The 27641-nt window shown below is 35.1% G+C and overlaps 1 protein-coding gene and 1 pseudogene across 1 annotated transcript; both read left to right on the top strand.

Moving 5' to 3' along the window:
• LOC126005982 (prefoldin subunit 3-like) overlaps nucleotides 1-27641 on the top strand; it is a 1144584-nt pseudogene that overhangs the window by 920470 nt on the left and 196473 nt on the right.
• LOC126007192 (disintegrin and metalloproteinase domain-containing protein 20-like) lies at nucleotides 4538-6730 on the top strand. The gene has a single exon (XM_049772669.1). The coding sequence runs from the start codon at nucleotides 4538-4540 to the stop codon at nucleotides 6728-6730; it is 2193 nt and encodes a 730-aa protein (XP_049628626.1).

Raw genomic sequence — 27641 nt, 5'->3', positions numbered from 1 at the left:
TCTTTCATAATCTTGAGATGAATGGTTACTTTAGCTTGACTTTAGCAAAGGAAAGAAAAATCCCCAGTACTATAAATAATACAATCTTATATCTTTGTTTGTTTGTTTTGATCACACCAGGAGACACTCAGGGGTTACGTTACTCCTGGATATGCACTCAGAAATTGCTCCTGACATGGGCCACCATATGGTATGCCAGGGGATCGAACTACAGTGGGTCTTAGGTCAATTTTAGATCTTTTTTTAAAATTTGCTATAGAGGAATTACAATTCACTATCAATTCCACCTACCATTTGCCTAACTAATTTGACTGTTGTGTGAGCTAATGCCCTCATTTGAAATATAAAGTATAGAATTCCTTCATTTTTTTTAATTTTTATGTCAAGAGAAAAAATGCAGCATATTTTATTCTCAAATGTATTCAAATTCAACATCAATTCTTAGCTAATTTAAATATTTATATGGCACAAGATATAGAGCTGGTTTTTGAACATTTGAAGACATAGAATAATTCTTTATAATCTTTCAGATCTTAGAAAATAAAGGCACACTAATAACTAAATATTTAATATGTTGATTTGCTAATGAGGAGGGTACCTAGATAAAGAATTCTGTACACTGTATGACTGCAAGCCAACACTAAACAATTTTGTAAGCACAAATCTTAAATAAAGCAATTAAATATATGATTATATTAATGAGTAGGCTTTTGACAAGATCCAATATTCATTAATTTCATGACTAAACAATGACCTGGAGAATTAGTATGGAAGGATCCTTTCTATTATAATGGTTACCTAAAACAGACCCATAGCCAATATTATACATAATACTAAAATTTTGATTAAAATATAATGCTGCTCAAATCCGGCATAAGGCAAAGATGTCCATTTTCTACATGCTTTTGAGCATTGTATTAGATTTTAAAGCAAAAGCATAAAGAACCAAAAAGAAGTCAGAGGGATTTAAATAAAAAAAGAAGTCAAATTATCTTTATTTGCATGTGAAACACTGATATACATTAAAGGACATATAGAGACCACAAAATTTTTCTAGAAAACATTCAATACAGGAAAGAGGCTGGTTACTAAGCCAATATACCAAAACTGATTAAAATTCTACAGGAAAATAAATCATAGGAAAAAAATAAAAATGTCTACCACTTAGCAATTTCTAGTACAGAGAAATCTCTACCATTAAAATATAAATATGTTTAAGAAAGCTATTAGAAAAACATGCACTATTGTATTGATGGCCAATGCACATTATGTCCTCATTTTCCCTCTGCAAAGTATTCTTTGCTACTTTCATACTGGAATGCATACCGCAAAGCTCTCTCTCTCTCTCTCTCTCTCTCTCTCTCTCTCTCTCTCTCTCTCAGAGAAGTCCATTCTCTCTAGAGAGCAAGTTATTCTCTATTCTCCATCTCTCATTTCCATCTTCACAATTTAAATTGTACTTCAAAAACAAAACATAATTTTGAATAAAAATCTTTTAATATAGGTGGGGCTGGAGCATAACACAGCAGTAGGGTGCTTGCCTTGCACATGGCTGACCCAGGACAGATCTTGGTTTGATCTGCAGTGTCCAGTATGGTTCCCCAAGTCAGGAGCAATTTCTCAGTTCAGAGCCAGGAATAATCCCTGAGCATCACAGGGTGTGGCCCCAAAACCAAAATAAAATATAGGAATATTCCAAAATATAGAAAATATTCCTTGTGCATGGATTAGGATAATCAGTATATCAAAATGACCACCTTTCTTAAATACTACATAGATTTAGTTCAAAATTTATCACAATTAAGACATTTTCCAAGAACATAGAGTAATTAGTTAGAAAGTGTGTAGAATAGGGGCCGGGAAGGTGGCGCTAGAGGTAAGGTGTCTGCCTTGCTAAGCGCTTGTGTAGGATGGACCGCGGTTTGTTCCCCCAGCTTCACATATGGTCCCCCCAAGCCAGGAGCAATTTCTGAGCACATAGCCAGGAGTAACCCCTGAGCGTCAAATGAGTGTGGCCCAAACCAAACCAAAAAAAAAAATGTGTAGAATCAAAAAAGACCCCAATATCCAACACTATCGAGAAATAAAATAGGGAGGCATCTTATATACTAACTTGGTATTATATACCAAACAATATTGATTAAAATGTGTATATTACATTTAATACAAGCGCTGACCAAATTCTGTCAGAATAGAATATTTCTGTTCCAACCCAATTATATATGTTGAGATAATTTTGACAGAGTAAATAAGAGCATGGAATGATATGAAAACACATTGTCAACAAATAGAAGTGAGAGAATTGAATATCCAAGAATACTAAAACAATGCTTATTCCATTTTTCCAACCGTGCATGAAATTCATCTCAAATGAGACCAAAGACTGATCAAAACAAAATAACGGGAATGTTCTGTAAATTATATTTAGAGATGAGAATCCAATGAGGTTGGCCAGTGCAAAGCAAGTGCTAGACATCTCTCCAGTTTCACTACTAGAATGTCTTAATGTAAGGGACAACTTAGATTATGCAAGGTTGAATATGGACAGTACTATGCTGTGCAAAATGAGTCTGAAGAAGAGGGATAAACACATAATCACTCATTTGTGTAATATAAAGAAATATCGTATGGTATTAATATCCAGAGATAATAGAGATGAGGGGAAACTTGCTACCAATAGTGGAGGGAATGCAAGGATAGTTAGAAATGAACACTATGGACAAGAACGAGGTGCTGAAAGGAGACAAATGATATGCATTGTACCCCTTCAAAACAACATTACAAACCACAGTGCTGAGAGTGAGACAGAAAAAGACATGGGGGTGGGCAGGGAAATATCTGCCCAGTAGTAAGCATGAGGAGGGAGGAAATATATTAGGGATACTGGTGATGGGAAACGTGCACTGGTGAAGTGTATTATACAGTGTTTAGCATGAAACTGAACCATGTCCAATTTTGTAATGTGGTGCTTAAAGAAAAAAACATACACAATCATTAACTATTCTGTAACTTTGCTACTCATTCTGATTCAATTACACTTTACATATTAAAATATAAAATAAAAATATTTGAAGGAAAAATATTTAATAAAACATGTTCATATTTTTTAAAACTTTTCAGATTTTTGTTTTTTACATAATACTAATAAGGTTATGAAAAGATCAGATTAGTGCTATGACACATTTAGTTTTCTGTATATAGCTCAATAATATAGATAAATTAAAAGAAGGCCAAATTCTAATCTGGACATTACATGTAAATTATAAAATGGTAAATATAACTTGCGGACTTTACCTAATAAATTTTACAATTAAACAGAAATGAAATTTTAATAAAATTTAATTTTAATAAACATAAATAAATTAAATAATATACAATAGTAAACACTATATTATTTATGATATATAACATATTATATGACACATACTATACATTAAATATAAAAGATAAATTTTAATAAATTAAAATTAAGCAGAAATAAGAAGCTCTATTTCAAGAAATGAATAGAGGAAAATGTTGTATTTTCTTAGTAAAAGGAAAGTTTCAAGATTGGGGAAGTTCCAAAAAAAAGAAAGAGACAGAAAAAGTTAATTAATCCTTAAAAGAAAAGGACAGGAAACAAAGGAATTGTTCACACAATAGTGTGCTTATATGAGAACATACGTGTTCCATCCCTGACATGACATCTGGATTCCGAACCCAACACAAATAAATAATGGTCATATTGCTAGCAGACATAGAGCAAGTCTTCAACTCAGCTTGTGTGATCCCTGAAAGCAACAAAAACTGTAAAAAGAAAGGCTAGATAGTATAACAGGTTGGGTTCTAGACTTGATAATGCTGGTGAATGTTCTGTTCTGTGCACCATATAATAATGTCTTTTGAGTATGGCAAAGACTCATGCCTGAGGACAGAGCTGCAAAAAATCACTGGAGAATTTGTCTCCCAAAAGACAAAATAAATTTGAAAAAAAATATAAACAAAGTGAACCAAGCCTCTAGACATATATTCTAAATTAATGCATTGTTTTTTATATTACCTAAAGTATTATTTTAATGGTGTGTTTAGGTACATTAAAAAGCAAAGCATTCTGAACCATGTGTTAATTGAAAGAACACTGTAATAGACCATAGGACTCCTTCACACAGATTTGCTGAGGCTATGCTTAGGGGTCCATTAAAAGCTTATTATGAATCACTCAGCCAAACCATTATTTCAAAGTAGATGAAATTCAGAATAGTGCCATTTGATTTGCCCTAAATGCGAATAAGGTGTTAACTAATTTTAGCCTTGATTTTCTGTTGTCTTGTTATTTTTTCAAAACCCATTTATTGTCTATTTGCCTTGATTTCTTTCAGTACCTTGCATTGATCAAGTGACACTGTAAGAAGACACATATTTAAGGTCAGCACTCCTTAGAGTGAACTGAGGTGACAAGATGCAACAGTAATCCTTTCAGCCCTCTCCACTGATCTTACCAATAGATCTTCATAAAGGCTGCATAATTGTCATAAGTGAGAAACTATTAAGAGTGACCATGCAGCTGCTGCTGCTCTGGCTAAAGGTGCTAATTTTTCACAGTGGATGTTCACAAGTTATAGACTCTCAAGAGAAAGGTAGACCAGAAGTAATGATACCCTTGAAGATAACAGACTCTGACAGTAGCATGAAGTCTTCAGAGTGGGTCTCTTACAGCATGAAGCTTGATGGCCTTAGAGAAGTTGTCCACATAAAAGTCATTAAACATTTGTTGGCCAGGAATATGCCAGTGTTCACCTACACTGATCAGGGTACTCTCCATCAGGAACATCCTTTCATCCAGAGCAACTGCTATTATTATGGCTATCTGGAAGGGGACCCATTCTCCCATGTTTCCCTCGATACCTGTTTTGGGGGATTTCAAGGAATTTTACAGAAAAGCAACACTGTTTATAAAATCGAGCCAAACTTAAATTCAACCACATTTGAACATCTGGTATATAAGCTAGTCAGTGAGAAAAAAGAGTTTCAAGCCAGGAGATTTGGATTAACAGATGAAGAATCTCAATGGGAATTCAAGATTAAAAGTAATGACCAGTTAATCCCTTCTGAGCAGAGTGAAGGTATGGGCTGGTGGACCCACAAACGATATCTTAAATTAGCACTTATAGTTGGTCATTTATTGTATCATGATTATAAATCTAATGTCACTTTGACACTTTCTTCAGTAGTGTCTTTACTCAGCAGGGTAAATAAAAATTATGTCCAATTGGATTTAGCACTCATTTTAATGGGACTTGAAATCTGGACTGATAAGCGTCATTTCTTTTATAGCCGAGAGAGAGAGACAATTATATATTTTTTTGAACATTGGAAGTTAATGACTTTGAACATACGTATCACACATAATGTTGCAATATTGCTTTGCCATATAGAGAATCAGTCATTTGATTACTATGCTGTTTCAAACATTGCATGTGAACCTAGTTATAATGTGGCTATAGTTCAGATCAGGAAAGAGAACAGCATCGATCATTCTGCATTTATGTTCACAAGAGCAGTTGGTCTTTGCCTTGGTATTAATTTAGATAATGAGACCTGCGTATGTGGGCTCTTGGGCGATTGGTGTATTATGAATAAAGGAAACATATTTTCAGTTTTGTTCAGTAACTGCAGCTACAGTGATTATTATAACACAGATCTACGTTGTCTTTCAAGTCCACCACCAACAGAGGAAATTAAAGGACTGATACGCTGTGGGAATAGTAAGCTTGAAGAAGGAGAAGATTGTGACTGTGGCACCATTAGTTCTTGTGCAAATGATCCATGTTGTGAGGCAAATTGCAAACTGGCACTGGGGGCTTTTTGTGCTTATGGGCATTGTTGCAAGAAATGCAAGTTTTTGCCAGCAGGTACATTGTGTAGAGAAGTGGAAAGTGAATGCGATCTTCCAGAGTGGTGCAATGGAACCTACCATGAGTGCCCTGAAGATGTTTATGTGCAGGGTGGAATCTCGTGCAAAGGCGGTGGATTTTGTTATGGAAAGAGATGCAAAAACCGTGAAGAACAGTGCAGAGGCATTTTTGGAAACCAAGCTAAGAGTGCAAGTCTTACTTGCTACGTAGACGTCAATAATCGAGGTGACCGTTTTGGTAATTGTGGTTATAATGCTACTTTATATAAACCATGCCCTATTAAGGATTCTTTGTGTGGAAGGATTCAGTGTGAGAATATAGAGACAATTTCTATTCTGCAAGATCACATTACCCTTATTTCAACTAATATTAATGGTCGCCATTGCTGGGGTGTTGACTACCATTATGGGGCATACACACCTGATGTTGGTGAAGTTGAAGAAGGTACTGAATGTGGAGAAAATCACGTTTGTGTTGAAAAACAATGTATCCATACATCATACTTCACAAAACGTTGTGATCCTCTGAAATGCAATCTCCGTGGAATCTGCAACAATCGACATCACTGCCACTGCAATCCTGCTTGGGGGCCACCCTATTGCTATGAAATGGGTATGGGGGGAAGTATTGACAGTGGCCCACCACCTGCAAGTTATTTTTCTGAGGCTCAAAACTCATCTCTGTTTGAAGTTTTACCCACTAATTTTGATCTTCTTCTGCAATTGCGTGTAATCATTTTTTTACTGGTTTTCATTGTTCTAGTGATAAAAGCAATTATCCGTAGAGGAGATTATTTCAGCATTTTCTGTAGAAGAAATGTTCAATCACAATCCTAGAAAGAATATCTAAATTTATGATTATAAATAAAAAGACTCAAATTTAATTTTTATGTATATTTTTGTCTCTTGGCACAACAGAATATATGCCAGAGTTCACATACGAAGATAGACTGAGTGCATTAGCATATGGTTTTATGATAATTATTCATTTAGCAAGTAACAGATTGTAATTCTATAGAAGATGGTAATTCTGTAGAAAGACATTATTTTTGGAGTGTTTTTTTCCTTTTCTAAAATTAAGACGGCATTCAAAGTCAAGAATATTTATCTATACATAAGATAAGGAGGTAATATATAAAATATAAAAACAAAGAGAAAACACAGTAACAAAAGTAATAGTAATATCCAAAGTATTGAATCTCAGAAATTGAAAGTACACTTCTATGATGAATATATATTTATGACTAATAAGCATATCGGCACTTTTCTAGGATTTACAACGAATCATTTCTATATGGGTAGGATTGTCCTTTTGACACCATTATTTTCTCTAAGTCATGAATATATGTTTCCCCATCTTTTCTGCCTTCACAATGAAGGCCTTTCATAATGATTCCTAACTTTTATGGAAGGCTTTCAAATCTTTTTTAAGAAGCTTTCAAAGTATAAAGTATTTTTCTTTCTTAACTTGTATTTCCTTATTGATAATACAGTACTTATCAATTTGTACCATCTTTTGAAAATTAGTTTCTGAGCCCGGAGAGATAGCACAGTGGCGTTTGCCTTGCAAGCAGCCGATCCAGGACCAAAGGTGGTTGGTTTGAATCCCGGTGTCCCATATGGTCCCCCATGCCTGCCAGGAGCTGTTTCTGAGCAGACAGCCAGGAGTAACCCCTGAGCATAGCCGGGTGTGGCCTAAAAACTAAAAAGGAAAAAAAAAGAAAAAAAAGAAAGAAAATTAGTTTCTAAAATATGAATTTACACTCTTTACAATGTTTCAGTTGTCTTAGTAGATATTAAGACCTTAGAATTTATTAATTGTATAATACCTCTTAGACTCTCAAAGAAATCCAGTTATCCAAGAGTGATCATTCAAAGAAGATAAATATCTACTAACATATAATTAAATAACATAGCCAGTTCATAATTGTTCACTAATTGCAAATACTTAAATTAATTTAGCAATATTGTTCATAATCATACAAGTTAAGTGTAAATAATGATTAATATGTGAAATATTAATAGGTTTATATATGTCTGGTAAACTTTGGTTCTAGTATATTTGAAACATTTGTATTTTATATATACATGTGAGCAATAACAAAACACTAAAATATGCAGCCTTACAGAGTAATACCAACATTTTGGCTAATGTAGGATTAAGGAAAACAATGATTATCAATACTGGTCAAACAATTCAGAACATGTTCATTAAGCTGACTGCTAGAACAAACGACTTTAAAATTGCTGTCTTATAAACAAGAAGTCACAATTATGAATGGTTGATTTTAAGGTTTAAAATATATAGAGCGTACTAATGTGGTTCACAACTTGAAATATACAACACTAAATGATAAATATGAATAATGATTAATATAGAAGAAACCTGTATTAATTTGGCCAAAGTAATCCTTTTGTTGGGTCAGGGAAAAAGAATAAATTTATTCTGTGATTCAAATTTGAAGTGATTGACATTGTCCTCCATTGATTTCTTCTCCTTTCCAATATCAAGGCATTTAAATCATCTGATGGGTTGCTATATATGTTCTAAAATTGAAATGCTGAAGTGCAAATTCCAGAACTTCAGAAAATGATCTCTGTAGAAAATTATTTAGGATAGAGAATATAGAATAGTGTGTTTTTTTTTTTTTGTTTTGTTTTGTTTTGTTTTGTTTTGTTTTGGTTCTTTTGGGCCACACCCGGTGACGCTCAGGGGTTACTCCTGGCTATGTGCTCAGAAGTCGCTCCTGGCTTGGGGGAACATATGGGACACCGGGGGATCGAACCGCGGTCCGTCCTAGGCCAGTGCAGGCAAGGCAGGCACCTTACCTCTAGCGCCACCGCCTGGCCCCAGAATAGGGTGTTTTACAAATTTTATAAAATCAGAGTCTTGAAATAAACAGACCTGGAGCCTGAAACTCTGTAAGCCACACACCTGCATATATAGTGACATAACCTGCTCTTTTTTATTTTCATATTCCTCCCATTTGGAAAAATAGTTTCATCTAATGTTCTCTCCTCTACACCTAGATGGCTAATTTAAAACACAGGTGTGCCCATCAATTATACCTGAAACCCAATGCAACCAAACTCTCTAGAGACTTGGAAGAGCCATTCCTCAGTCATGCTACATCTTATCTTGACCCTAATCTAGGGATTTATCCCATCTTGTGGGGAGCTATCCTTTAAAAACAGTAATGCTTAAAAATATTCTTGCAGCCATCTTGTATATTGTTGGTTGGTGGGTATTGGCGGTGTTATTTCTCAGATATATCTTTTAACAGAATAGTAGACAATTAGATGGCCACACTCAAATAATACTGCATAGAAGGAAAATACCCAGAATGTCAGATATATGGTTAGTAACTGCCTAGCATAAAAAAGTCAATAGTCGATGATATCAAGTGGCTAGAAATCTGAACCTCTACCACAAAACCCCACAATACTGAAAAAATAATAAGTAACCTAAAGAATACAATTGCAATCACTGATAGGACAGATAGATGTAGTCAAGTACAGAAACACACCAAAAGGCTTGAGTCTTGTCAGAACTAAAAGGATTTTTAACAGAATATAAGCAGCACTTGCCAGTACAATCAAACATTTTGACAATAAATTCAGCTTACAAAAAGAGTGTTCTTGAGGATATAAGATTCTAAATGAAATTAAATGAGCTGAAAACACTAGCAAGCCATGAAAGAGAATCTGATATCTTGCCAACTGTATAGAAAGACTTAATTTGAAATACAAGCCAGCATTCATGAGAAAGTAAGAAATATATAAAATAGGACATTAGAAGTAAATGTACTTAAAGAAAAAAAGGCAGCTAACTCTCAAAAATTTGTATTACCAATATTAATGAATAGTTGGCACAGAAAGAATAGGTAGTCGACAATAAATAACTGGACCTTTTCCATACTCTGGATAAAGGCAGCAGTGTAATTTCAAGAGAATATAAAATGTCAAACAAAATATATTAAATACAAAATCAAAACATGTACCCATCACTATGATAATCACCTATTTGATCATTTTATGATTATCTGCTGAGATAGCAATGTAAAAGAACTTCAATAATGGCAGTGTTTGGGCTGGTATTAATAAGAATTTTAGTGATAGCATTTGAATAAACAATGGAAAGATTACATATAATATATATATGTATATATATATATAAATAATTCGTCATGTCTGTACCTGAATTATCAAAACCTCAGTTTATTCACAAAAATATATAAACCAAACCATTAAAAATCATCAAGAGAAGGGAGAGATAACAGAGAGGAGTAGGTAATTTATATTACATGCATCTGGCCCAGGTTTCAACGACAGTATGGCATATTTTTCACTGAACCTGCAATGAATGGTTTCTGAGAACAAAACCAAAATGAAATAAAAACCTCAGGAAAGTCTCTACAGCAGAGTAACAAGAGCTGGGGATTGAATCAGTGAGCTGGAAGATGAGATAAATAATAACTCCATACAACAGAAGTGATTGGAAAGCAATTTAAAGTAAATATTCAGGAAAAGGAAAAAATTCTCAAAAAATGTGAACAGATGAAAATAGCAGTCTTTTATAAACTTAGCAGAAAAGACATGAGAATCATGGGGATCCCATGATTCAGGAAATAAATCCTCAGGAAGAATGAGCAGTCAAGGACATCATTGCAGAGAAACTTCCTGAACAAAAGAATGCATGCAATGCCAGAAGAATACCAGATAAAACAGGTCCCATAAAATCACCCCAAGACACACCCTATTCACAATGACGAATCTCACAGATTGTGAATGCATATTGAAGAAGCAAGATCAAAAGGAGAAATTACATTCAAAAGAACATCAAAAGATATACAACAGACCTGTCACAAGAAACCCTCAAGAACAGAAAGCAGTGGTGCCATGTAGGGACAAATCTCAATGAAGGAATGCTTTAACTAGAACACTTCATCCAGCCATACTCACGTTCAGGTTTGAAGAAAGTATGCATAGAGTCATAATAAACAACAGATCAGAAACATTACGGACTCAAAACCAGCTTTAAATGTCAAACTGAGAGGTCTACTTTTAGACAAGATATACCAAGAGACAATCATATTCAAAGATAACACTAAATCCAATGGCAATTGTAAAACTTAAAGTCAAAAAGAGGTAGATCAGGCACTTTAGAAATTTGTTTGGAACAATAAACACCCTAGAATAGCTAAAGCAATCATTGGGAAAAAGAATATGGGAGGAATTACTTTCCCCAACTTTAAACTTTACTACAAAGCAATAGTTATCAAAACAGCATGGTATTGGAATAAGGACAGACCCTCAGATCAGTGGAATAGGCTTGAATACTCAGAAAATGTTCCCCAGACATACAATCACCTAATTTTTGATAAAGGAGCAGGAAATCCTAAATGGAGCAAGGAAAGCCTCTTCAACAAGTGGTGTTGGCACAACTGGCTAGCCACTTGCAAAAAATTGAACTTAGACCCCCAGCTAACATCATGTACGAAGGTAAAATCCAAATGGATTAAAGACCTCGATATCCGACCCCAAACCATAAGATATATAGAACAACACATAGGCAAAACTCTCCAGGACATTGAGACTTCAGGCATCTTCAAGGAGGAAAATGCACTCTCCAAGCAAGCGAAAACAGAGATTAACAGATGGGAATATAATAAGTTGAGAAGCTTCTGCACCTCAAAGGAAATAGTGCCCAGGATACAAGAGCCACCCACTGAGTGGGAGAATCTATTCACCCAATACCCATCAGATAAGGGGCTAATCTCCAAAATATACAAGGCACTGACAGAAATTTAAAAGAAAAAAACATCTAATCCCATCAAAAAATGGGGAGAAGAAATGAACAGACACTTTGACAAAGAAGAAATACAAATGGCCAAAAGACACATGAAGAAATGCTCCACATCACTAATCATCAGGGAGATGCAAATCAAAACAACAACGAGATACCACCTCACACCACAGAGAATGGCACACATCACAAAGAATGAGAACAAACAGTGCTGGCGGGGATGTGGAGAGAAAGGAACCCTTATCCACTGCTGGTGGGAGTGCCATCTAGTTCAACCTTTATGGAAAGCAATATGGAGATTCCTCCAAAAACTGGAAATCGAGCTCCCATACGATCCAGCTATACCACTCCTAGGAATATACCCTAAGAACACAAAAATACAATACAAAAATCCCTTCCTTACACCTATATTCATTGCAGCACTATTTACCATAGCAAGACACTGGAAACAACCAAGATGCCCTTCAACAGACGAATGGCTAAAGAAACTGTGGTACATATACACAATGGAATATTATGCAGCTGTCAGGAGGGATGAAGTCATGAAATTTTCCTATACATGCATGTACACAGAATCTATTATGCTCAGTGAAATAAGTCAGAGAGAGAGAGAAAAACGCAGAATGGTCTCACTCATCTATGGGTTTTAAGAAAAATGAAAGACATTCTTGCAATAATAAATTTCAGACACAAAAGAGAAAAGAGCTGGAAGTTCCAGCTCACCTCAGGAAGCTTACCACAAAGAGTGATGAGTTTAGTTAGAGAAATAACTACATTTTGAACTGTCCTAATATTGAGAATGTATGAGGGAAATGTAGAGCCTGTTTAGAGTACAGGCGGGGGTTGGGTGGGGAGGAGGGAGATTTGGGACTTGGGTGATGGGAATGTTGCACTGGTAATGGGTGGTGTTCCTTTTATGACTGAAACCCAAACACAATCATGTATGTAATCAAGGTGTTTAAATAAAAAAAAAGTAAATGCAATCTTTATGAGACACAGATTGATAAAATTGATCAAAAAGCTGAATCCACCATTCTGCTGCCTACAAGAAACACATCTGAAGAGTTAGAACAAACAAACTCAAAACCAAATGCTAGAAGACAAACATTCAAGCAAACATTCTATTAAGAAAGCAGGAGTGGACATATTAATATCAGATAAAACAAATTTTAGATTTAGAAAATTGAAATGGGACAAAGATGGACATTTTGTAATAATCAAGGGGTATGTAAAATGGGAAGAATTCACACTCCTAAACATATAAGCACCCAATGATGGACCAATAAAATACTTAAAACAAGTATTGGCAAATCTGAAAGAAGACATCAATAGCAACACAACAATAGTGGGAGACCTAAAAACTGGCCTGTTATCCCTGATAGATCAACTAGGATAAAATCTAATAAGAATATACAAGCTCTAAAATGAAGATATGGAAGAAGTTCACTAGTAGTATATAACCTTTAGAAAACTGGATAAACATTCTTTTCCAGTTCACATGGATTATTCTACAGGTTAGATAGTATGAATATACATAACACATACTTTTATAAAATTAAGAGAATATAATTGTACAAATGACTGTCTCAGATTAAAATGCACTGAATTACAAGTGAACTACAGACACAGAGGGAAAACTTTAACACATGGAAATTAAATGGCTCACTATTAATCACTGGGTCAGAGATGAAATCAAAAAGGAAATCAAAAGATTCCCTCAAATAAATGTGAATAAAGACACAAATTACTAGAATTTGTGGAACACTGACAAAGCAATACTAAGAGGATAATTTATAGCTTCACAAGGACAGATCAGGAAAGAATAAAGGGACTACATCAATAACACAACTTAGAAAATTAGATAGTGACCACAAAATGAGCCAAAAAATAGTCAGGTAGAAGGAAATAGCACAGCTTTGAGCAGAAATGAATAAATTGAAGTCCAAAGTACTATTTAAAAGAACAACTAAAGAAAAAAAATTTTGAGCAGATCAAAATCATCGATACACCAATAGTAAAACTCATGAAAAAGGAAGAGAGAAAAACTTATTAAATCAGATTAGTAATGAAAATGGGAATATCATTGACGATATGACAGATATTCAAAAAGTAATGAGACTACTTTGAGAAACTTTATGCTAAGATACAAGATTGCCAGGAAGAAATCCTAAATTCTTCAACTCTTATATTCTTACACAGTTGAAGAAGGATTATGTAGCATATCTAACCAGATATATCACTCTTGAGTAAATTATAATCAAAATTCTTCTTCACAAAACAGAAGCCAGTCTCAAATATATTCACTAGCAACACAGTACTGGTAGTACTTGCCATAGAAATAGGGCAAGAAAAAGATATCAAGTGTATCCAGATAGGAAAGAAAGAAGTCAAGCTTTGACCTTTTGCAGATGACATAATATTATATTTAGAAAACTCGTAAGACTTCATCAAAACTTTATAAAAACTATTGATTCATAGAGCATAATAGCAAGCTACCAAATTGACATTCATATATCAATGGTCTTCTTATACACAAATAATGATAGAAAATAAATAGACATTGAAAAATCAATACAATTCATGTAAGTGCCACAAAAACTCAAATATCTTGGAGTCAAATTAACTAAGGAGGAGAAGGACCTATACAAAAAAACCTACAAAACACTGCTTCAAGAAATAAAATAGACACAGGAAAAGGAGACATATATCCTGTTCATAGATTGGGAAAATTAACATCATTAAAATGGCAATACTCCCCAAAGCATTTTACAGATTTAATGCAATTACTTTAAGAAAACCCATGATATTATTCAAAGAAGTGGAACAAACAGATCTTAATTCACTGCGAACAATAAACATACATGAATAGATAAAGAAACCCATAGGAAAAATAATATGTGAGGCATTACTTTAACCAACTTTAAATTATACTACAAAGCAATATTCATTATAACATAAACATATAGGAATAAAGACAGACTCAGATTAATGGAATATAATTGTGCATTCAGACTATGTTCCCAGACATAAAATCAATTAATCTTTATACATTGTCAAAAAATGCAAAATAAAGCAACAAAAACCTCTTCAACATATGTTGTTGGGAAAACTGGTCAGCCAGTCGCTGACCAAAATAAAAAAAAAAGAACTGAGACTTACATCTAATACTGTGCACAAATGGATTAAAGATATTGATATTACACCCAGAACCATCAGGTTTATAGAACACTTAGGTAAACACTCCATGACATTGATACTAAAGGCACTTTCAAGGAAGAAAAAACATTTTCCAAAAAAGCAAAACAGAGATAAACTAATGGGACTACATTAAACTGAGAATTTCTGCTTCTCAATGGAAATAGTGACTAGAGTACAATGACCACCCACAGAATAGGTGAAACCATTCACCTAATCAAATCAGGGGCTAATATCAATATATTCAACATACTGAAAGAATTGAAAATTAAAAAGGAACTTGTAACCCCATCAATTATTAGAAGAAATAAGCAAACACTTCCTCAAAGAAGAAATACAAATGACAAAAAGACAAATTAAAAAAAATGTACCATTTCACTAACCATCAGGGCTATGCAAATCAAAACAACAATTAGGTATCATCTCATGCCACAGAGACTGGCACACATCATAAAGTACAAAAGCAATCAGTGCTGGCTGGGATGTGGAGAGAAAGCAGCACTCTTTCACTGCCATCTAGTCCAGCATTTATAAAAAAACAGTATGAAGATTCCTCAAAAAACTGAACTCTGAGTTCCCATATGATCAAGCTATACCACTACTAGGGAGATATCCTAGGGCCTAGGAACACAATATCACTATCCAAAATGCCTCACATTCATATATTCACTGCAGGATTATTTACAATAACCAGTATCAGAAAACAACCCAGATGCTCAACAACAGAGGAATGGCTAAAGAAACTGTTGTACATATATACTATGGAATACTATGCAGCCATCAGGAAAAATGAAAAGTTTCCTATGGATAAAAGTTTTCTATACATGGAAAGACATAGAAATTATTATGCTGTGTGAACTAAGTCAGTGGGAGAGGTAGACAAAGAATAGTCCTACTCATATATATTGGATTTAAGAAAAATAAAAGACAGTAGTGTAATATTACCCAGAGAAAATAGAGATGAGGGCTAAAAGGATTGGCCCACAATATGAAGCTTACCACAAAGACTGTTGAGGGCAGTTAGATAAATATTTACACTAACAATTACCATGTCAAGGGTAATGAGTGAGAGAAATACAATGCCTATCTTGAATACAGGCAGGGGAATGGGTAGAAGGGAGATGGGATGCATTGGTAGTGGGAATGTTGTACTGGTAAAGGGATTTTTTTACGGTTTTTGTTTCTTTGTTTGTTTGGGGGTCACACCCAGTGATGCTCAGGGTTTACTACTGACTATGCACTCAAAAATCACTGCTGTATTGGGGAATTATATGGAAAATCAGAATTCTAACACTGTCCTTACCACTGTTTTATCACTCCGGTCCCAGATGTTCTTTTTTATGACTGAAACCCAACTACATACATGTTTGTAATCATGGTGCTAAATTAATATATTATTATTTTTAAAAATCTACATGAGGCAGAAAGAGGAATAGACATAGAATAAATGTGTAAAAAAGTTAGTGTGGTATTGAGTCTATAGATATGAGGGCCAAGAGAACCAGTCCATTGTATTAAGCTTGCCACAGATAGTCCAAGAGTGTAATTAGAAAAGATATGGGACCTTATGACAATGAGATTTGGAAATGATCACTCTAGAATAGAACTGGGTGCTGAAGGGAGATAAAGTGATATGCCTGATACCCCTTCAGTCACAGTATTTCAAACCACAGTGACAATGTATCAAAGAGAAAAAGAGGGGGGGGAAGTCCACCACAGAGACAGGTAGGGGAGAAAACTTGACTGGAAGGACAGGAGGGTAGCTGGGGTCATTTGTGGTGGGAACTATGCACTGGTTAAGGGATGTGGGCTAGATATTGACTGAAACTCAATCATGAATAACTTCATAATTATGTATTTACAGTGAAAAACAAATTTTAGAAAATTTCAGAAAAATACCTGATATCAGGAAAAAATAAAAAATAAGGATATATATTAAAATTTAAAGTTCCTTTGAAAGTAAAAATAACTTTCATAGATCAAGTCACCTATTTACAATTTACAATTATTTAATATTTAATAAAAACTTAAAATAAAAAATGAAAGTGAATGCTCAGTGAGAGAAAATAACATATTTGTAATCTAGGAAAGGAGACTGAAAGTTATCAAACTGTATGATATCTAATTGATAGTTATTATGAACTGCTTTAATATTTTCAGTAAATCCTATTGGTTACCTACTATGCTATTTACAAGTTTTACCCTAGTGAATGTTCTATATGATACCTTGTCTATTTACAATTGTAAGTGCCACTAAGCTACTGAAAAATCTGTAAATATCCATATAATATTTAATTAAATCTATACAGTAACATCTAAAAGATTGATATTTTCTGTATTTCAGTATTCTGCTCTTCAGTTTTGATAATCTATTATTTTGATATTCTTTTTTATTTTTTATTGTTAGTTTTTTATTTTTTAAATTTTTAATATTTTTTATTTATTGTTGAAAATGTATCAATAGTTGACATATCTGATCATAATACAATTGTTTCAGGAAAACTAAAAGAAAAATGATTAAAAAAATAGAAAATCGAAAGAAAAACTAAAGAGATGGAAAGTAAAGAAAATATTCAGTGGCAAGTTCATTTTTGAAAATTATTGAATCACCAATGAACTCATTAAAGCACTAGCAGAAAGTTTAGTAAGCATTTACTTTATTTAAATGATGATAGTTTTAAAAAATACAGTAAAAACTGTGTGGGTGGCAATTTTTGTTTATATAGGCCCAGCAGAATATGGGGAAATGGAAGTGAAATGCCTTGGCCTAAGTACAAGGATAACTTACCCCTGAAATTTTCTGGCATAAGACTGACTCAGGTTTCCAGGATACTGGGCTGTCCAACCCAATTCATTCTCCGTAGTCCTGGTAAAATTTTTTCACAGATTCACTCTTGTTGGTGTCAGGTTTCTGTGGTTAAAATTCTAGTTTCTGTGCATCTTATTCATAGAAGTCAGAATGATGTTGATAGTCCCCTAGTTTCATCTCAACTTTAGCAGACAATGTGGAGAGCCCTGCCCTGCAAGCAGGTTATTATTGTTACTAAGTCATCTGGTTGCTAAGAAAACCCTCTTTGGAGTAAGTCCATGCCAGGACAGCAGTTGATGTTACTTGGTAGAGGCTTGCTTCCTGGTGATGTTATAGACAATTGTGGATGTTTCTGTAGATGGTATCCATGGTTCAGGCATGGAACAGGCAATGCCTGTTCCGATGAGGGCTGAGTCAAGTTATTATGATCATGTTCAGGGTATAAGGCCCTCACTGCATTACAAAATTTGTGTTCCCATCTTTATTAGATAAGGACTTGTTTTCATATGTAATATTTTCACTGGCATCCTCCCCCCACCTTCAGGATACATTAGGAGTTTCTGCAACCTTCTCTCTTTATACTCCATCAAACTTCTAGGTTTCCCCATCTCCAACACTTAATAAACACTGAATGGAATTTTTTCTTCCCAGTGAACAAAGGCATCCTATTTAGTGTCAACCCTGTTGCTGAATTCTTTTTTTTTTTTTTTTTTTGGTTTTTGGGCCACACCCGGTAACGCTCAGGGGTTACTCCTGGCTATGTGCTCAGAAGTTGCTCCTGGCTTGGGGGACCATATGGGACACCGGGGGATCGAACCGCGGTCCATCCAAGGCTAGTGCAGGCAAGGCAGGCACCTTACCTTTAGCGCCACCGCCCGGCCCCCCTGTTGCTGAATTCTTAACCATTCTAAATGTGGAACCATTGGAAAGTTCCCAAGACTGTCAGCACCTTGCCTGTTCACTTGATTCTAGGATTGGGGGCCGGGTATCTCTAATTGAGCTGTTTACAGACTCTGAGTCTGGAGAGGTGATATTCTGCTAATAATCTTGGGGAGATCGGGATCTCTCTGGTTCAAAACAGAACTGTAAGGACAGGTCGACATGCCAACCTCACATTCACAGACACTGACCAAGATGCCTGGCCCTAAACATATTCTAGGCCCTAGAATATGCTTTAACTAAGCCTTAATGCTCATATACATTGCTGGAGTTCAGGCTGACGTGGGGAAATAGAACCTACCAACCTTCCCAAAAGAAAAGAGGCACCAGGGAGGCACAAAAACTGATACTGATAGGTAAGTCATCTATGTCCACTCTCCAACATCCAGGTCTGCTGTACATTACTTGACTAGGGTAACCTTAATCTATTTTACTTGTTATATTACTTGTGTTATGCAAAATGTATCTCCTTTGCTATCTGATTTTTGAGGTAAAATATGCATGATGTCAGTGTCTATAAAAATTCTAGGATCACGTCATCCTTTGATCTGTGCAAAAACCAGGATCGCTGACTACAGAAGACTGACTGTGACAACCATAATTGAGCAGAAATTATCCTGAAACCAATAAGAAAGACCCTAGCCTATTCTTTGGCCTCCAATTTGTACAACAACCCCAGATCTTTAATTTCAGAGATCTGACTGACACAAGTGCAACTGAGCAGAACTTCTGGAAGCATAATTAAAGACTATATTCTAGGCTTCATCCTAAGATTTTGTAAACACCAAGACCACCAATTACAGAAGACTGATTAAAACAACAGTGATGGAGCAGAACTTCTAAAACCATAAACAAGACTCTATCCTAGGCTCCATCCTATGACCTGTGAAAATACCAAGATCTCTAGTTACAGAAGCCTGATTTTTTATAATAATAATTTTTATTTTGACGAAAGTGGATTACATATCTTTCATAGTAATATTTTAGGTGCATATTGACATTGACCAGGGGAATTTTCACCACCAGTGTTGTCCTCCCTCCATCCCGTTCCTAGCACGCATTCCATATCTCGTCCCCTTACCCTACCCCCCCACCCCCGGGCTGCTAGTATAAGTGGTTCCCTCTGTGTCTAGCTTGTTGTAGATTTGGTATCAATTGTTGTCTTTGGCTTTGGATTTGGTGTTTAAGTCCGATCATTTTTTATTACTACTTAGTGATTATACAACACTTTTGTCTGGTACCCACCATTATTTACCCTTCAATTTGTGAGGCAGAACAAGATGGTTCAAGTTATGTGGTTCTGTTTGAAGAAAAGAAAAACATAAAATGGGGCAAAATTGGGTGGAGTCCTTCTAGAGGCTATAAGTATCAATTTGAGAGAAGGTAAAAGGAAATAGAAACACAACAATAAAAAAAAATCAAACAAAAAAATCCAAAAAGCACCACAGCAATAAAGACAACTACCACACAATATCCACGGTCATGAAATAAAAACAAAACAAAGCACAAAAATGAAACACAACAACAATAATAACAAAACCAAAAAAAGTATTTTGTGCTGCTTCTTCATTTCTGCATAGGCACAGTAAATGTTGGGGATATCAGAAAGGGAATTCTTTTAGCCTAAGAGATAAAGGGTTTCTTTGCATTTGAAGTATACTGTCATGGGAATAACTACAGACTCCATACATGTTTATTTACTCTCCCCTAGGTCCTTTTGTGGTGTATGGAAACTTTCTGCTCTGTCATGAAGAATAAAATCAGACTTCTGTATCTAGAGATCTTGGCATCTGCAAAGGTCAAAGGATGGAGCCTAGGATGGGAGTCTTTATTTACAATTCTAGAAGTTCTGCTCCATCACTGTTATTTTAATCAACCTTCTGTAGTTGGTGGTCTTAATTTCTTGGTGTTTTTTTTTTTTTTGCACTGATTCTAGGATGAAGCCTAGAATAGAGTCTTTCATTATGTTTCCAGAAGACCTGCTCAGTTGCAGTTGTCTCAGTCAGACCTTTGGAATTAGAGATCTTGGTTGTTGTACAGATGCTATACCAAAGCCTAAACTAGGGTCTTTTATATAGGTTCCAGGATAAATTCTGCCCAGTCATGGTTGTCACAGTCTTCTGTAGATAGCGATCTTCACATTTGCACAGATCAAAGGATGAAGTCTTCTGATTTCATCTTATCGTTAGATGGTGAGTTAAGACAACCTGCACCGAGTCCTGATTTTATCATCCACGACTGAGCAGAAAGATTCCAGACACCACAAAAAAACCTAGGGGAGAGTAAAAGAGCATGTACTGAGCCTGTACTTATTCCCATGGTGGTGTGCTTCAAGGACAGAGAAATCCTGTATCTCTTAGACCAAGGGAATTTCATTTCTAATCTCCCCAAATTTACTGTGCCTTTACAAAAGAGGGAAAAAAGGAAGCATATTTTTTATTTTTATTTTCCTTTGGGCTCCTAATTATTGCTTGTTTGTTGTCTGTATTGCAGTGGTGCTTTTGGGTTTTCGTTCTATTTTTGTCATTGGATTTTTTCCTGTTTGTTCTTTTTTATTTTTTCATTATTCTTAATTTTTATTTTTTATCTTTCCTTTCTTCTCTTTTTTTTTTGTTATGACCTATTCTTTTGTTTTCTATCTTTATATTCCACAAATAAGCAAGGTTATCTAGTATTTGTTCTTCTCACTCTGACTTATCTACTTAACATGACCTCAGTCCATCCAGTTTCATCCACATTTCAGTGAAGGGCATGATTTCACCATTCTACAGCTGCATAGTATTCATTTCTGTGCAAGAATATATATATATATATATATATATATATATTTTCCTTTATTTTTTATTTTATTTCAACACCTTGATTACATATATGATTGTGTTTGGGTTTCAGTCATGTAAAGAACACAACCCATCACCAGTGCAACATTCCCATCACCAATGACTCAGATCTGGACTACTGACCCTCCTTTAGAAATAGGGAAGCTCATTCTTGGGGATTTGGTTCCTCCCTTCACTTAATCTCTAAAACTGTAGAATCCAGCCTAGAAAGATCAAGTTTCTAGATATTTTCTACTTGCTCCTAATCCTGATTTTGCATTTAAAGTAAGCTTGCAAGGAGTTACCTTGAGTTGTGACCTCTCTTTTAACTCAGAATTTTTAGTCACACCCATAGTTTAGGTATTGTTATTGTTAAACTAGGTTTTGTGATTAAAACTATTGTTCACCCGTGGCTAATTTTACCCCTATAAATTCCCTTGCTCAAAAAATTAAACTTGTTGCACTCATGCCAGAAACGTGTTGACCCCACATTCTCTGTGTGGTTTTATTTATTTCATATTTCATATTTTGCCATTCATGCAACCCACTCTCCCTAAAGTGGATTCACTTTATCTCACTGATGGCTGTAGGACAGAAGCCGTGTCCAGCATATGTGAAATACTACTGTGAATTATTTGTAATCCACTTCGATCAAAATAAAAATTATTAATATAAAAAAAGTGAAAGAATGGTAGGATGGGTTACAGAAAATACAGTAAAAGTCACAGAATAGCTACCATGCTATCCATGGGAGTACAAAAAAAGTAGAAAATAAATTATGCAACCTTATGAAAAACTAAAAAGAAGACTGAGACAGCCTTATTCATCTTTAGACAAAATAGCATTTAATCTAAATAAATTATATGAAGATAGTGATGCACAATACCTATGGAAGAATGAAGAATAGTTCTTAAAGTACCAATTCTAATCAACAGATAAACCCCCAAGTATAAATTTTGAGTAGAAAAATTTGTGAAACTTTTAATCACAAATGTAGAGAAACATGTGTTTTAAAAGCTAATCGTAGTGAGAGTCTAAACTACAGTCATTAAAGGATATCCATTTTACAAATGTCAAAAAGGATGAAACAGACAAATGAGTAACTTGCAAAGCTAGGACTATTTAGACCAGGGGTCTTCAAACTACAGCCTGTGGGCCACATACAGCCCGCCAGCAGTGAGCACTGTTTGGTTGCCAAGATACCTGCCAGCATATACACTCAGTGTCACGGTTTCTCAGGGATGACGTCAACCGCCTCTGCCCAAGGCATGTTGTGTGCTGGGAGGGTGGGCGTGAGGGCAGTGTTGAGAGAGACACTGATGCGCCCTTGCACCTGGTGCTTGGCGCGCAAATTGCTGATGATGTCACTGCAGGGCGCCAGACGCCACATGGCGAGGAGTACCACATGTGAGTGACTATATGATGTAAAAAGGCGCCTGCTCCACCCCCAGGCAACGTGGTGTCTATGTACTGTGCCTGCCTGTCAGTGAGGTTTTCCTCCACTCCCTCCACTGCCAAAGGTCAGTCAAAAGTGCCATAGAAATAAATTTTTGCCAGATGGGGGGTTCTGCCAATTGGGCTGTGGGTGACTCATATAAAAATTCCCCTTTGGGGGTGGTGAGGAATTCAGTGCTGAAATCAAAGTTAGGGGGTGGGCTGTGGTTGGGAGGTTAGGGGTTCTGTGCTGAATTGCCTATGTTGAAAATTAGGGGTTTGATGCTGAAGCATTTTAAAGGGGTTACATTGAAAATTTTATATGCATTTTGCAATTTCTTTTCAGTGTTCACATGCTGATTCTGAACATATCAATTTTGGCATTATATAGGGAGATAAAACTGAACTATCAGGGACTGAGCTGGTCTGCTTAGAAAAGCCTGCAAAGTGTTCACATCAGGGACTAATCGGGATTCATACACTGTGTGTATATATACACACATATTTGTATTTCAGTAATATCAGTTTGGAATCCCTAGGAAATAATGATGTCAAGAAAAAGAAAAATTGATGGCGAGTGTAGGATATTCAAAGATCAGTGGACAATGATTACTTTTTTATGTGGTACAAAGAAAAAGCTGTGTGTCTGATATGCCAGAATATAGTTGCTGTGTTCAAAGAATACAATTTGCGATGCCACTATCAAACTCAACATAAAGATAAATATGATTGTTTGGTTGGAGAAGTGAGAAAAGACAAAATATTACAACTGAAATATACACTGATGACTCAGCAAAATACTTTTGTGAAGCAGAAGCAGTTAAATACTTCCTCACTGCGGGCAAGTTTTCAAGTAGCCAAGCTAATAGGGCACAATGACAAACCATTTGTGTAGGGAGAATTTGTTAAAGAATGCCTTATTTCTGTTGCCAAAGAGATGTGTCCAGAGAAGGCCGATTTATTTAGTACAGTGAGCCTTTCAGGAGTTACAATGACACTAAGGATTGAAGAAATGGGAGAAAATTTGCTGCACCATTTACAAAACTCTGCAAAGAAACTTTGCTATTTTTCCTTGGCACTCGATGAAAGCAATAATGTCCATGATTCTGTCCAACTTCTCATTTATATGCGTGAGACAAATGAGTATTTTGAAGTCACAGAAGAGCTTGCTGCACTGCAAAGTATCAAAGGTACAACCACAGGAGTGGATATATTTGAAAAGTTTTGCCAAACTGTGAATGGTTTGGAGCTGGACTGGGTTAAACTAGTCAGTGTAACAACTGATGGTGCTCCTAGCATGGTGGTTTCTAAGAGAGGAGTAATTGCTCACATTACACAAGAGATGGACAAACATAACCATCCTCATCCAATTGCCATACACTGCCTCATCCACCAACAAGCGCTGTGTTGTAAATCACGGAAGTGGGACTTTGTTATGAAAATTGTGGTATCTTGTGTTAATTACATTAGAACTCATGCATAAACCATAGACAATTTCAGGAATTTTTATCTGAGGTAAATGTTGCCCATGAAGATGTTCTGTACCACACAGAAGTCCGTTGGCTGAGTAGAGGGAGAGTTTTGAAACGTTTCTATGACTTACTTCCGCAGATTACAGCTTTTCTACTTTCAAAAAACCAAGAAGTACCAGAGCTTACCAGAGCTCAATGATGCAGAATGGAAATGGCACCTTGCCTTTCTGACAGATATAAAACAGAGCTACTCAACAGTTTTAATCTGAAACTTCAAGGCAAGGGGAAGCTCATCTGTGATATGGCATCACATGTGAAAGCATTTGAAGTAAAATTAGGCCTTCTCATCAAACAAGTACAGGAGGAAAACTTCAGTCATCTCCCAACAACTCCAAAACCTGTCAGCGGACAAACCATTGGTTGCATTCCCAAAGGAAACATGTCTGGCTTCACTAGAATTGTTGCAAAAGGAGTTTCAATTTAGATTCAAAGAGCTTCATCTCCATGAACAGGACATACAGCTTTTTCATAACCCATTTTCTGTTGAGATTGAAAATGTCCTTACAATGTACCAAATGGAACTGGCTGACCTGCAGAATTGTGACTCTCTGAAAGACGCTTTTATTTCAAGTAACCTTTTGAATTTCTATGCATCTCTCCTCCTGAGACATATCCAAATATCAGGAACCATGCACTCAAAATGGTAACCATTTTTGGTAGCACTTTTGCCTGTGAATAGACTTTTTCAAGAATAAAACATCTGAAATCTCCAACCAGATCAAGATTAACTGATGCCCACTTGCATCACTTGTTACAGCTGGCAGTGACAAATATGGAACCGGACATTGACCATCTCATTAGCCAAAAGCAGGCCCACAGTTCCCATTGAAATACTGGTGCGTGATCTGTTTATTTATAAATGGTTTTTATTTTATTTATATAAGATATGTGCAGTGTGAGTAGAAATTAGTAGCTCATAGAGTCCAGCCCTCTAGCTCTCTAAGGGACCGTAATTCGGCCCCCACTTTAAAAAGTTTGAAGACCCCTGATTTAGACTATAAAAATAACTCACTTCTGAAGCCAAATATATGTTCTCTTCTATTAATTAAATAATATTCCTTAAGATTTAAATAATTTAAGTCTAAGACAAATTTACAAATATAAGAATCTTAATAAGCATCTTAATGAACAAAAAATGTAGATAGATAGCAACCGTACAAAATATGCACATAAACTCTGCTAATGGAGACTGAAAATTGTATGGCAAATGAAATACATGTTATAACTGAAATACAACAGCATGGGAGAAGATATATGCATTCATTACATTAGAGAAATAGTTGGTATCTAGCTATTTAATATTCTCTCTAAAAGAAAATCTGAAAATTATTTCAAAAATAAAAATAATAAATATATTTTTCTGAGGAAAACAAACAGGTACACAAATATTTATCTGTTTTAGTGAATTGTAAACCAAGAATATGATATCTTACACATGTTAAAAGTACACATAAAAAATAAAAAGTACACAATCTGTGTTGAAGAGGATTTGGTGAAAAGGAACTCTTCTCTACTACTAGTGGGAATGTTTTCTGTGGCAACCCTTAGGAAAAATAGTATAGAGGTTTACAGGAAACTCAGAATTGAACTGCTATATAACCCTTTTGGGGTATCTTTTCCCATCAGAATAAACTATTCATTCAAGTGGATGGACCATCACCATTATTCATTACAAAACTAAGTACAATTGCTAAGGTTTGAAATCACCTTTCTGTCCAATGGTAGACTACATAATGAGTATAGTAGTCAAACTATACTCAAAATATTCAAACTAGAAAGGAATGAAGTATTCTTTAATTTTCCTGCAACATAAACTGTAATAAATGTTAAATGAAGTAAACCAGAAATAATGTAGATACAGGACAATGTCACTGATAAATGATATTTAGACTAACTATATGAGGCAATGCCAGGGATTAAATAGGGGATTTCTAGGTCATACTTGGCAGCAGTGTATAAGGAGAAGATAGAACAATACAGAAATTAATGTCTAGGAGGAGGTAGAGATGAGAAGCAATGGAGGAAAGGGGATGTGACTCAAGAGAATTCAGGTATATGTGAGGAGTTAAGAAGTGATAGAACTGAATATCCAGATTATAGAATCAACAGCCCTGAACTCAAGAGAGATGAAAAATAAATACCTGAACTCAAAAAGTTGTTTATAAATATGACCCGAGTGTGTGTTATGATAGGATAAGAAATTTGGCAAGTTGGTTGTTAAAAATTGGCACTATAATGACATTTGTGCTGAAAAATTGTATGCCTAAAACTCAATTATGAGTAATGCTAACATTCAGTGCTTTATTCACATAGAAAAGCATACTGGGGAATGAAAATTATCAAATGAAGATGGTAGGTTGCTGTCTTAGAGAAGAATCTAGCAGGATATTGGGGATAAAACAAAAATGAGATCTTAATCATGAATTCTTCGAAGGAATTAGGTTACCTGGGTGTAATATAGGAATACTAGCTTCCTCAATTTTCAGACATTTTTTTTCTGAAATTAACCATTTTTTTGTTAAGTAGATACAACATTGCTACAAAATTAATACAAAGATGAACAATATCATAGTCAATTTTTCCTTATAACCCATTTATGATAAAAGTTAGAAAGTATGAATGCTCATTGAGAGAAAATGAGCAAATTTGTAATTTAGCAAAGGACACTGAATGTTATCAAACTGTATGATATCAATTTGATAGAGATTATGACCCACTTCTAGCTTTTAATAGTAAATACTGATGACTTTTATATTATGATTGTTTACATGCTTTACCCTAGTAAACTTTCAATTGACAAAGTGTCACTAAGCTATTTAAAAGTCTACATATTTCCATATAATATTTAATTACTTCTCTTACAATAACACTTATGAAAAGATTGAGATTTTATTAAGATGTCTTCATTAGAATAAACTATTTTATCTTGTGTTCTTCAAGTGTCCTATTGTAAAAATATGCATACATTTTATCTGTACAGAAGAAATTGTGCATACAGCAATATAAACAAAATACTTAAGTAACAGTAATTAATTATATGTGATAGAGGTTAGTAATATAAAAATTATTTATATTATAAAGAAAAATTCAAAGGAAGTTTCATGGTGAGAGTATCACCTTGAGATACTTAGTCAAGATGCAATGGTGTGTAGAACTGTGCATGTTTCATTACAGCTGGATCTTGAATGAAATCATTATCAATGATTATGGAAAG

This window comes from Suncus etruscus, chromosome 4 (genome assembly GCF_024139225.1).
Source record: "Suncus etruscus isolate mSunEtr1 chromosome 4, mSunEtr1.pri.cur, whole genome shotgun sequence".
Lineage (NCBI taxonomy): Eukaryota > Metazoa > Chordata > Mammalia > Eulipotyphla > Soricidae > Suncus > Suncus etruscus.
The sequence above is the reverse complement of the archived record's forward strand: the minus strand, read 5'-3'. Positions and strand labels throughout refer to the sequence as shown.